The 12,754-nt window shown below is 59.5% G+C and overlaps 1 protein-coding gene across 1 annotated transcript in view; it reads left to right on the plus strand.

Moving 5' to 3' along the window:
• Positions 1-397: 397 nt before the first annotated feature.
• Positions 398-12,754, plus strand: part of CACNG4 (calcium voltage-gated channel auxiliary subunit gamma 4) — a gene marked incomplete at its 5' end in the record, with an annotated part of 50,848 nt that continues 38,491 nt past the window's right edge. The window contains one exon of the mRNA XM_079797207.1: positions 398-617. Coding sequence (XP_079653333.1) covers positions 398-617 — 220 coding nt within the window. The remainder of the gene's footprint in view (positions 618-12,754) is intronic.

Raw genomic sequence — 12,754 nt, forward strand, 5'->3', positions numbered from 1 at the left:
GCGCGAGCCCAGGTGGGGGCCGAGGCGCGCGGGGCGGCGCCGAGAGGAGCGGGGCGCGGGCCCGGAGCGTGGCGGCGGCGGGCGGAGGCGCGGAGGGCGCGGGGCGGAGGCGCGGGCCGCGCGGGGAGGGCGGGCCGAGAGGGAGGAGCCCCCGGACGCCGCAGCCAGCGGGTCCGGCGGTCCGTGCAGCCCTCACTCGCCGCCGCGCCTCGGAGTTGGAGCCCCGCGCTGCGGAGCACAGGCACGCCCGGGGCGCGGGGTCGGAGCGCGGAGCGCGGCGCCGCCCCCCGGCCCTCGGCCCCCCAGCCCGGGCGCCCCCGGAGCGGCGCGCAGAGGAAAGAGGGCGGGCGGGCGCGGCGGGCCGGGCCGGCGGGCGGCGGACTATGAGGCGCCCACCATGGTGCGATGCGACCGCGGGCTGCAGATGCTGCTGACCACGGCCGGAGCCTTCGCCGCCTTCTCGCTCATGGCCATCGCCATCGGCACCGACTACTGGCTCTACTCCAGCGCGCACATCTGCAACGGCAGCAACCTGACCATGGACGACGGGCCCCCGCCCCGCCGCGCCCGCGGGGACCTCACCCACTCGGGGCTGTGGCGGGTGTGCTGCATCGAAGGTACGGCCGGCTCCGGCAACCCCCATCCCCAACACACACACACACACACACACACACACACACGCACACGCACACGCACACGCACACGCCACCCCATCCCCTGTCCGGGGCGCCGGCCGGGAAGGGGGTGGGCGCGGCACTGACTGGCTCCGCGCGAGACACAAAGGAGCCGGAGCTAGCGGGCGGGCCCCTCGCGGCCAGCTGGGTGCCAGCTCGGGGTCCCTCCCGGCTGGGGACCCTCCCCAACACACCGATCCCACAAACTCTCCACTCGCACACGCACACCCCCTCGCACACAGACAATGAAACACACCGAAACTCACGCGCGCGCGCGCGCGCAGCCGGACACCAAAACGATCCCCAGGGACCGCGCCGGCGCCCCCGGGGGAGGGGGAGGCTAGCTGGGGGGGGCGGGAGGAGGCTGGGGTGGGGGGAGCGGACTCGAGAGGAGGGGAGGGCGGAGGGGGAGGGGTTGCTTGGCAACCAGTGTCTCTGCGATTGCTATGGGAACTGGTCATCCTGGGGCGGGGCCGGCCGGGGGTGGGGAGCGCCTGGACCGCTCAGATCCAGCTCCAGGCCCGGGCCGAGGGGTGGGGGTGAGGACTGGGCTCCCAGCGGGTCTGGGGGAGCCCTGGTTGCCCGAACCTGACGCCGCCGAAACCTGCTCCATCCCCTATTCTTTCATGGGGCTACCCGTCCGCTCCGACCTGCTCGGTGGAAAGGGAAGGGGAGCGACACCCAGTCAGCCCTGACTGAGGCAGCGAGCCCTCCGCGGTGGTCCCTGGGCCAGGAGGCCGCGGGAGGCCTCGGTAGAGAACTGGGGCGCGTAGGGGCGACCCGCGGACCTGGGAGGGGCGTGGCCGCCCCCGTCAGAGGGCTGGGGAGGCGATGCGCCTCGACCTCCCTCCGTGGCACGAGAGGCCGAGGAGTGGTGTGAGGTCGGAATGCCTCCGGGGGCCGGAATTGGGTGCCCGGGACGGTGGGGACCGTTCCCTCCGGGGACGGGGGCGAGGGGAGGCCCGGGCGCCTCCAATGGCGAAGTGCGCCGGACTTGAGCGCGTCGCGGGTGCCGGCCGCCCAGCTGCGGAGCTCGTGCTAACAGGTGGTTGTGGATGGGGCCCCGGTCCCAGGCCGGTGTGGCCCGTCTGCCTCTTGGGCTCGGCTTTCCCATGGGAGGCGAGAGGGGGGAAGTGGCCGAGCATTCCTTTCCAAGATCTTCCGATGGAGTTCCGGCGTTGTTTTCCTGTAACCTTTCCCGCGTGCTAACTCCGCCCCTCCCTCCGTTTTCCGGGGAAATTCTCCCACACACCTAGCCTCCCCGGCCGCAGTTCACAGCTCGGCGTGGTCGGGTCCTGGTGGAAGTGGGGAAGGCGCTCTTTAAAAGACGGCCCGTTTCTGGCCGCGTTTGGAGCCAGCTGGAAAGAGGCTTTGTGGAGCTGGGCGGGCTCGGCGAGGTCCAACGTGTCCCCTTTCCCCCCTCCTAGACCAAGCCTGTTCTCCTCTGGAATCCTGCCCACCCCCGACCCCCACGTCCACCCCCAAACTCGGTTGCTTTGCCCTTTGCAGTTTGGAGCTTCGTGCCGGGGTGACTGTGCAGTCAGTAGTTTGGGGAACACAGCTGCACAAAGGGAGCCACGAGCACACCCTCCTCTCGCCTTTTGAAAAACGTCATTTGGGGTGTGCGATGGCTCAGATCACAAACACCTACTCCTCTCCTGTGGAGGACGTGCCCACGTCACTGCCTGCCATGGCACCTGGGTTAGACACAGAGCAGGGGCTCCGCTGGGCACTGCCCACGTGGCACAGTAAGTCATGCCGCTGCCGCCACCCAGACGCACACGTGAACCCCGGAGCGGCCAGTTTCCCCGTGGACAGCAAGCCGGGCCTCCGCACGGTGGCTCACACGCCTCCTTTATTCCTTCCTCATCCTCATTAGGATGGAGGTGTTCCTCAAGAAGGCCCCGAGCTCTGGGCAGCTGGCAGAGGGAGGGTGGGGACCTGCCATCGGGGCCTTCACCAGCGCCGCTGCCGGCCCCCTGAGGCCAGGGGTTCCAAGGCCAAGCCAGGCCACCTCCCAGGGCCGGAGCATCCTTGGACCCACCCAGGTCTGGGAAAGCTGGTTCAGAATTTCCTGTCGTGACTAGAATCATCATGACAGTCCCCCACCCTGTGTGGAAACTGCCAGCTTTTCTCATCGCGGCACATCACGGAGTCCAACGGGTAAATCTGACATCTACGACGCCGCCACCTGCCAGCGAGTGTCGGGCTGAGCTACAGGCAGCACATGAACCCCAGGCCACTCCCTGGGAGCATGGGGGGGCGGGGTGCCCTCGGGCACCTCAATGTTGGGTTTGGTGTGTCAAATGCATTATTTCCACCTGTTCTCTAACAAAGTGCCCCAAAGCATTACATGGGGGAAGAGAGAGAGAGAGAGATCAAACCTCTGAGCGGAAGCTGGAGAAACACTGCAGCAGGCAGCTAACAAAGCGCCGGTTGTGATGGCGGGACTCTGAAGGGTTCGCTGGCCACTCACAAGCAGCGGATTCAGTTTCCCGGTGGTTCCCCATCAATGAAGTTGCCAGGCGAGCCCAGCTCTCGGTGTATGTAAAGCAGCCATGCAGTGTGGCTGGGCTGCCTGCAGAAGGGCCCCTGGGTGCTGCCCTGGTCCCCAAACACCCCCCCCCCCAGGCTCGCATCCCACAGCCTCTTTCTGACACCTCCCCCCACCAAAACCTGGTCTTCCCCTTCTGCCCTTCTATTGGACAAGTGTCAAAAGACTCCAGTGCCCAGAGCCTTGTGCCGGTTACTGCCTGGCATGATCACGGTGGCCCTGAGGGGGCGCTGTCTTCACCCCACCTGCAGACAGGAAGCAGGCTCAGCGAGGGAAAGGCACTTGCCCAGAGGCCCCCAGGAAGGAGGCTGCAGGGCCAGGTTTGACTCACTATAGGGCTCTTCCCACCATGCCATCCTGCCCCTTCCCAACAACTTCTGGGATGCCGTTAAATTGCAGCACATAGAACCAGGTACTTGACTATCCAGGAAGGAAGGCATTTAGAAGTGAGAAGGTACAAGTGATACACAAATATTGCATAATGTATTCTCTCTCTCTCTCTCTCTCTCCCCCCTCCCCCTCTCCCCCTCTCCCCCTCTCTCCCCCTCTCTCCACCATGTTCTGGACTAGCTTGCCCCAACCATAATCGGCCATCTGCGCCTTCCCTCCCCAAGACCCCTATTTATTCTTTCTTTGTATCTTTGGTGACACTCAGCCCAAGTCTGGGGACACTGGAAAAGAGTAATAGATCCTTGCAGACTTTTCAATCACAGGAATCGCCAGCCAACATTTGTCCAATCTCTCATGCATTTGGAATTAGGCAAGCTGTAGATAGAATGTCAACTAGCATTTCGGAGCCGTTGCTGTGTGTGGGGACGGGAGACTTGTGAGAACAAGGAGAGGACCAGGAGACTCGGGGCCCAGACGACAGCAGCTCATGTCAGCATGTCAAAGCCTGCAATGCCCACTGTTAGCCCCGGAGCGGCCACGAGGGACCCAGTCCCTGTGCGGCCATCAGGAGCGCTCTGGCCCCTGAATAAACAGTCCTGGCAAAGTACAGCCTCGGCAGCGCCCTGCCCCTCGCTCGGTCAGAGCCGTAAAATGGCAGCCTTGGTGCCAGGGGTGGGCCCTGTGCCTGCTGTGCCAGCTCCGGTCTGGGCACTAGCCTGGGAAGGTGTGGAAAGATTCTGGACCCTGAGAGTGACGGGGTCCTTTGCCCCAGTCATGCTCACCTTCCTACCTGGGCAGCATCTCGCACACCAGCGTCCCCACACTTTATTCACACCATGGCACACAGCGGAAAAGAGAAGGTTCATCCTGCTCCCCGGGGCTGGGGAGGGAGAAGACAGACATCCATGACTACCCAGGGCTCCAGCCCCTCTTCCCGGGCCTTCAGGGTGCTCGAGGTGAAGGAGGAATGAAGGAGGGCCCATTCCGCCAGCACAGGCAAGCCTCTCACAGCAGTCAGCTGGGAAGCTCTGCCTTAAGCCATGCTCCCCACATCACACCATTCAGGAGGTTTAGATCCAAATGACATCCTTCCTCCACCTGCCCCAGGCCAGGCACTGGGCTGAGAACCATCCCAGTGTGTGTTTGCTTTCATTTTCTCTTGCAATAACACACGACAGCCTGTCAATCAGGCCCCAGGGCTTGACAGCAGCCGGCACAGGCTCCCCTTCCCGCCAGCCCAGCGAGTCACCGCCTCGGGTCCTCCTTTGCCCTCTGGTGTCAATACTAACAGCCTTCAGGCATTGAAGACCTCGTGCAGGACTTACATTCGTTGGTGTAATTGTCAACAACACTTGGAGGTAGATGTTAATTATCTGCCTTTTACAGGTGTAGAAACTAGCTCAGGGCGGCCACAGCTGCTGAGAGCAGAATGCCTTCTGCTGTCCCGGTCTCGGCTGCGCATGGGCAGACAGGCCAGGCTTCCACCCGCCGGGGGTGCCCTTTTTTTCTGCTTTCTTCTTTCTTTTTTGAATCGCCCAGATTTGGGAAGGGTGTTGTAATAGTCAGCTCAGGCTGCCATAGCAAAATATGATAGATTCAATGGCTTAAACAGCAGACATTTCTTTCTTTTTTTAAATATATTTTTATTGATTTCAGAGAGGGAGGGAGAGAGAGAGAGAGATAGAAACATCAATGATGATAGAGAATCATTGAATTGGCTGCCTCCTGCACGCCCCACACTGGGGTGCGAGCCTGCAACCTGGGCAATGTGCCCTGATGGGCTTCGGGGAACTGAACCGTGACCTCCTGGTTCATAGGTCGATGCTCAACCACTGAGCCATGCCGGTCGGGCAGACATTTATTTCTCACAGTTCTGTAAGGATGGAAGTCTAAGGTCAAGGTGCCAGCCATTTGGGTTCCTGGTGAGGGCTCTCTTCCCGGCTTGCAGATTGCCACCTTCTCGCTGTGTTCACGTGGTCTCTTCGTATAAGGGCACTAAGCCCATCATGAGGACCCCGCCCTCCTGAGCTCATCCATACTGAATCACCTCCCAAAAGCCCCACCTGCAAGCACTTTTGGGATTAGAGCGTCCACCTGTGGATTGTCCCTGCTTTATAACTGGTGCTCACTCTCCAGTCATCCGGGGAGTCCCTTCTCATGTCTACCTTCCCCCATCCCTGCACCATCTCTTCACCTTCCTCTGTTCCTCACTCTTTTCTCCTGTCTCATAATAAAACACTAGCTCCCTTTAGCTGGAGCTTCATGACTTAGGAGAAGCTGGGGGTCATGGTGGACCCCGGCCCGGGATCTGACCTAACGGCCCCACCACAGAGCTGGTCTTGGAGGAGCCCCATGTCTAAGGCTTCGGGAAGTTTCCATAGGAAACTGGCGGTTCTTGAAAAGAAGCGTCCTGCGTGCGCCTCCTCAGAAGGCCAAGATCCTGGGTGTTTCAGGACATAGTCATGGAAGTTCAGAGCAATAGGGGCCTCGGGTCATCAGATCCAGGGTTCAAAGGCGAGGGGGGCTGTGGAAGAGAGCCTGGTGGGCCTCTGTTTGCTCATCTGAAAGTGGGGTCTGGATAACCTGGAACGTTCCTCCCACCTGGGGCTTCCTGATACCTAAGCCCCAGAGAGCGTCCCACCCACAGCTTCCCGGTAGAACCAGGTTCACAGTGCCTTGCTGCAGGCTCATAGGAACGGAGCGGTTTCTCCAACTGGAAGAGCCTTTGAGGTTACTTAGTTCAACGGCTCCCAATCTTTTTCCTGCCAGGCATGCTTCTGTTCATTCATTCACACATGCATGCGTGCATTCATTCATTCATCCACTCATTCAACGCATGCTCACTGAGCACCTGCTCTGTGTCGGACCTGGCAGGTTCTGGGTCATGCTGGTGGACCGGACAGAGCCGGTCCCCGCTCCCCTGGTGCTGGCATTCTCATGAGGTAGCTGGCACTTCCAGGTACGAGTGAGTGCTGTGATGAAAACAGCGGGGGCTGTGCCGGGAGGCTGGGAGGGATGCTGTCAGTGGAGCGGACAGGCAGGAGCTGTCCGAGGAGGGCTGGCGAAGGCCTTCCAGGAAGGAAAGCCAAGGCCCCAGGAGGAAAGAAGCTGGAGAGGATGGAGCAGAGTGATGACGGGGAGGGCGGGGCAAGGCTCCTGGCTGCCTGGGGGTGGGGCAGAGGTTTGAGGTTGGGAGGGCAGGGTCAGGAGCCTGCTTTATTTTATGTGGGATCCTGTAAAAAGCGTAGGGGGGCTTTAGGGCAGGGGAATGAAGGGGTCTGATTTATGCTTTTAGAGTATTGTGTGGCTGCATGTGGAGAAGATTCTGGAAAGCAAGGGAGGCCACCAGGAAATGAGTCTGGACATTGTTGCAAGTGACTAGACTGGGGCCCTGGGGCCAAGAGGCGGCAGCAGAGATGGAGAGGAAGAGGGGAGGGCGGGAGGAGGGGGTGACGAATCAAGGGGGACTGCCTGGATTTGGCGCTATGGCAGCTGGTAGGTTAGAGGTGTCGTGTCCAAATTGGGAAGATGGAGGAGCAGGGTTGGGAAAGGCAACAAAGAGGGTACCCATGAGGGACCCCAGATTTTGACACTACTCCCCAACACCTCCACAGCCAAGTAGTGCCGGAAAGTACCGCACAGCCTAACTCCGGAGAATCATGGTAACTGGTCATAGACCCCAGCACGTAGGTTCAGAATCACCTGCCCCTCAGGACAGGGCAGGGTGTCCCCTCGGTCCTGGCGATGCCTGGGCAGAGCACCCGTTGGGTGGGGCTGTCCGCGCGTGTGGGATGCGTAGCAGCACATCTGGCTTCTCTCCACCAGCAGCCAGTAGCATCCCCCTTCTGCCCCCCAAGTTGTGAAAACCAGAAATATCTCCAGACTTTGTTAAACGTCCCCTGGGGTTGGGGGAGCATACTTGCCCCCCCATGGGGAACCACTGCTCTGAGGAGAGCATCATTTAGGTGGGGGCAGGGGCTGACCCGGTTCCTGGTAGCTGGTAGGAATGCCACTTGTTTCTCTCTCCTTCTAGAAAACACATGGAATGCAAGTTGGGGGAGCATCTCTCCTAAGGGGGTGACCCAGCTTTGGGTGGCAGGAGACATAGATGGTGCCCGTTCTATTCCTTTCTTAAGAGTAATGAATTCTGCTGGCGGTTGCCTGAGGGGAGGGGAGCTGGATGAAAAAGGTGAAGGGATTGGAAAGTACAAGTTGGCAGTTACAAAACAGTCATGGAGATGTAAAATACAGTATCTATACTAATAATCTCTACTAATAAAAGGGTAATATGCTAATTAGACCGGGAGACCTTCTGGATGTCCTTCCGGACAAAGCCATGGTGGCGGGACCGAGGCAAAGGTGGTTAGGGGCAATCAGGCCAGCAGGGGAGGGCAGTTGGGGGCAGGCACTCCAGCAGGGGGGGGGGCAGTTGGGGACAAGCAGGCTGGTGGGGTGGGCAGCTGGGGGCAAGCAGGCTGGCGGGGGAGGCATTTCGGGGCAATCAGGCCAGCAGGCAGAGTGGTTAGGGGAGATCAGGCAGGCAGGCAGGCAGGTGAGCGGTTAGGAGCCAGCGGTCCCGGATTGTAAGAAAGATGTCCTACTGCTGGTTCAGGCCTAAACTGGCAGTCGGACATCCCCTGAGGGGTCCCAGATTGGATAGGGTGCAGGCTGGGCTGAGGGACCACCCCCCCCATGCACAAATTTCGTGCACCAGGTCACTAGTAGGAAATATAGTCAGTAATATTGTAACTGCTATGTATGGTGCCAGATGACTACTTGAAATATCAGTGGGTTACTTTATAAAGTATATAGGTTTGTCTAAACACGGTGCTGTTCACCTGAAAGTAATATAAAATAATATTGAATGTCAACTCTAATTGGAAAAATTATTTTTAAGTTTAAAAAAAAAAAGAATAATGAGTTGCAGGTGACCCAGCTCACCCTGCCTGTGACAGCCCAGCATGCATCCACACAGGGGATGCAAATTACTGATGTGGCCCAATCCTCACGCTCTGCAAGCAAATGGGACTACAGACCAGAGAGGTAGAGGGACTTACCCAAGGTCACACAGCTTGTAGGTAACGGAGCCAGTAGCAGAAGTGGGTGTGGGGGCTGCTTGGATAGGGCTCTGCCTGCACAGCCTCCCCTGGGGCCGGCACCTGGGTGAAGGTTGGGCGAGAAGCAGCCGCCATAGCACCGGGTAAGAAGCAAGAACTGCAGAAAGGCAGGGAACGCATTCCCTGCGGGCCTTTCTGTGCTGCGGCTCGTCACCTCCATCACAGTTCACCTGCAGACACTCTGAGAAGCAGCGCTGTCCTCCAGCAAGGGCGTTCTCCCCTGAGTGTGTGCACGTGCACGGGCTGGCACCCCGGGGACCAACTCCAGAAAGAGAACAGACCGGTTCTACCCCTGAGGGATGGGCCAGGCAGGACCTGCCTGGATCCCCCAGAGCCCGCCTTCTGGCGCTCTGGGAAGTGCCATACAAGACCATCTTTTCTGAACTGTAAGTCAGGACCTGGGACCAGACCAAGGGCCTTTTTCCCTAACGTATCAATTTCTTCGCATGAAAAAACTTTTCCAAGCTGTGCAGAGTGCATCACATGGCTTTACTCTGTCTGTTCTTTTTGTCTCCAACCAAAAAAAGGAAAGGAGGAAGGAAGGAAGGAAGGGACAAAATAAGTAAGGTAATAGGTGAGGGACTGGGACGGAAGTCAAAATTAGGCAAATAAGGAGGTTGAGTCCGGTGAGTGCACGAAAGCCTGGCTCCGTTGCCCGCGGTGGGCCCCCGATGTGTCCGGGCTCCCTGGGGGCGGGGGCAGAGAGAAGAACATGGCCACATGTCAGAGGGGCAGTGTGCGCGTAGTGAAAGGAAGCTGGCTCTTTCTGACACAGAAGCCTGGGCGAAATGTATGTGTGACTCGTTGTACACCAGACAGCCTACGATCCCATTAATGGACTTGATGGAAAGGCAGCAAGGGGTAGAGGGAAGAGGCCAAGTTTGGGGGAGAGAAGATCCCAGTGTTGCCAGGTAGCTGTGTGGCTTTGAGCAGGATACTTAACCTCTCTGAGTTGTTGCTCACCTGTCTGGAAAATGGGATAATGAGGCTCTAAATGTGGAAGTACCCAGCACACCCCTACAGCGCAGGTGCCCTGGCCTCCCTATCCCACCAGGCTCCTGGGTGTGGGCCGGCAGCCAGAGGAGGAACTTAGCTGCCAACCTCCAGCACACAGGGGTTGTGAGGAGGCCCGGAAGGTCATCTGTCACCGGGCAGCCATTGGGCAGGGGCTAGATTTCTTGCTGCTTTGTATTTCCAGGGTTCCTGGATGTCTCTGCTGGGTCAGGACAGGGCTGGGGGTCCAGAGGACACCCCCCTCCCCACCCCCAGTGAAGTTCCAGGGTCTTTGCAAAGACCCAGGCTCTCTGCTGGGTGGAGGACGGCAGGGTGTGACTTCACGCTTAGCCATGCCTGGCCTTGGCTTTGGGGCCTCCTCCTCCGCCCCTCCCACTGCCAGAGCCAGGAAGGGGCCAGAGGGCCCCACTGTCGGGGTCCTGGAGCCAGAGCTGTGCTTGGGTCTGAAGAGTCCTCTGCTTGTTTTGGCTCCCCCCAAACATCAGGACCTCTGCATCACGCCCACATCTACCCACCCCCTAAACTTCCTTTAGGCCACCTCCTCCATGAAGTCAACCCCAGCTCCTTCCTTGGGCTCCTGGAGCTCTGGTCCTCTAGCCACAGGGGGCTGCACAGAGCTGGAATTTGTCAGGGCTTTGGATTTTAACGGGGCGGGGGGGGGGGGGGGGGACGGGACTGCTCTTGCCCCTCCCCCAGTTATTCTCCCTTCCCCCACCTGACCCTTCTGTGCCTCCTACCTTGCCAAGCCCATCGGTGCTCAGCAAATGCTGTTTGTGGCTCTCTCCTCCCCGCCATGGCCCCCCCTCTGAGTGTGGAAAGGCCCAGGGGAGTGTCTTGACTCCAGCCCAGCCCCAGAGCCTGGGAGAGAACCAAGTCACTAAAAATGCTTAGACTCCCGGCTAACATGCCATCAGCCTCTCGGTCACCTACTCTTCCTGGGGAGACGGGCGGGGGCTGGCTGCTGTCCCGGCTCACTCTTCCCAGCCCCCATTCGTCCGCATGGAAGCAGCAGCCTCAGACACCAGCACTGAAGTCACACAGACCTGGGGTTGAGTCCAGCCTCTGCCACTTGTCAGCTGTGTGTCTTCAGACAAATTACCTACCCTCTCTGAACTCCAGTTACCCTCATTGTAAAACAGAAGCATCATCGAATCAACCCCTGGGATTGTTGTAAAGGTTCTAGGGGAAAAAACACCCACAAATAACCCTCGTGGTGCCTGGCACCTTGTAGATATTCAGGTGTTACCTTCTCCCCATTTCCATGTTTCCTGAAACTTGGAAGTTTTCCCGAAGAATTAAGTGGCCCAACCTTGGCAGCCGAGCTGAGTGAGGCCCCGGGTCAGCTCCTTGGTCCCCAGGGCCTGGGAATGGGGAAGCTGTGCCTCCCGGGGATGTCGGGCCAGTGGGAGCATGGCACTGTGTCCTCACCCCTCAGAGGCCGCCCCGCTCCGCGTGGCTTCTGTGAACCATAAAACCAGAACCTGAGGGCTGTCCATTACAGGGTCCAGCACAGAGGCAGCGCCTGGGGCGGTGATGGCTGCCCCCCAGGACGCGTGTCCCCCCATCCCATTCCCTGGCAGGCTCTGAGGCTGCTGCTGTGGACTCCAGGGACACGGGCTGTGATAAAGGAGGTCAAGGGGCCGGGGTGGGAGTCAGGCTGGTCCTGATTCTGCCACTCACCATCTGGAAAATCATCTGTTTACCCCTTAACTGCTTAGAGCCTCTGTTTGCTTGGCTCTCAGGTCGGCACACGATACCTGTCCGTCCCCCCCATCCGTCTCTCATCCCTCCCTCCATCCTCCATCTCTGTCTCTCCTCCTTTTATCCCTGTGTCCTCCACCCCGCCCCCCGCCCATGGTGTGAAAACCCAATGAGATGATTCTTGGGAAAGTGCCGTGAACAGCACAGTGGCTCCCACAGAGGCGCCACAGAGGGGACAGGACTAGAGCCTCATTTTCTTGGAAGCACAGCTGGCTCGGTCTCTTTTCACCCTGACACCGCACGCTGGCGGTAGCCTCAGATGTCCCTGCGCTCTCGTCTGTCTTCCAACCCCCATCTGGCCTTTCAGTCATAGCCAGGAGGAGCTTATACAAACGTGAGTCAGATCACGTCATTCCCCCGCTCAGCATCCTTCAATAGGACCAGTCCCACTCGGGATCGTGTCAGGCTCGCTCCCTGGTCTGCGAAGCCCCGCACCTCCCTGACCTCTCCCACCAGGAGTCCCTGTCCAGGAGTGAGTCAGGGGAGGTGATACCTGAACCACGTCCGTGCGCTGGTCAGTAGGACAGGGGCTGGGGGTAGGGTGGTCAGGGAGATCTGCACTTGACTCCTGCTGTGTCCTGTATTAGCTCTGTGGCCTTGGGCAAAGTCCTTAGCTTCTCTGAGCCTCAGTTTCCTCACCTGTAAAATGGGTATAATGATAGACACCTGCAGGTCTCATTGTTCATTTTTTCCCCAAGGCCCACTGCAAACACTCCACAGAGCCGGGGGCTGCCTGGAGAGCAGTGTTCCTTACAACTCTGTAGTTGTGGAGCATTTATGGGGCACCTGCTGGGCACTGTTGGGTAGAACAAGAATGCCCTGCACTCGGGGCAATGGGAGGGAAGGGGTCCCAGCGTGAGGGTGGGTCTCAGAGGAAGGGAGCCCTCGGCGAGCCCCCAGCCCAAACCACAGCAAAGAAAAGAGGATGGATCCCCAGTCTCCCGAGGACATTTCAGGACATCTAGGCTCCCTTCCAGGGGCCGGCCCGTCTGGCCAAGGCCATGTCACCAGCTCATCTTGGCCCTGCGGTTAGGGGGAGGACGCCCCACGCTCGCTTCCTGCTCCCGCTCTGAAAAGCCGATAACAAGCCCACATTGACGGCCCAGGTTCCCCAGGGCGAGCGCGCTATTCCCCGCGCGCATCTGAGCCCTCGCCCGCCCGAGACGTTTCCTCGCTTCAGCAGTTTGGCATGTCATACAAAGGGGCTCTGATTTTCCCCGATGGCCAGCTCCTCTCGCATGAAA

This window comes from Cnephaeus nilssonii (genome assembly GCF_951640355.1).
Source record: "Cnephaeus nilssonii genome assembly, chromosome: 19".
Classification (NCBI taxonomy): Eukaryota; Metazoa; Chordata; class Mammalia; order Chiroptera; family Vespertilionidae; genus Cnephaeus; species Cnephaeus nilssonii.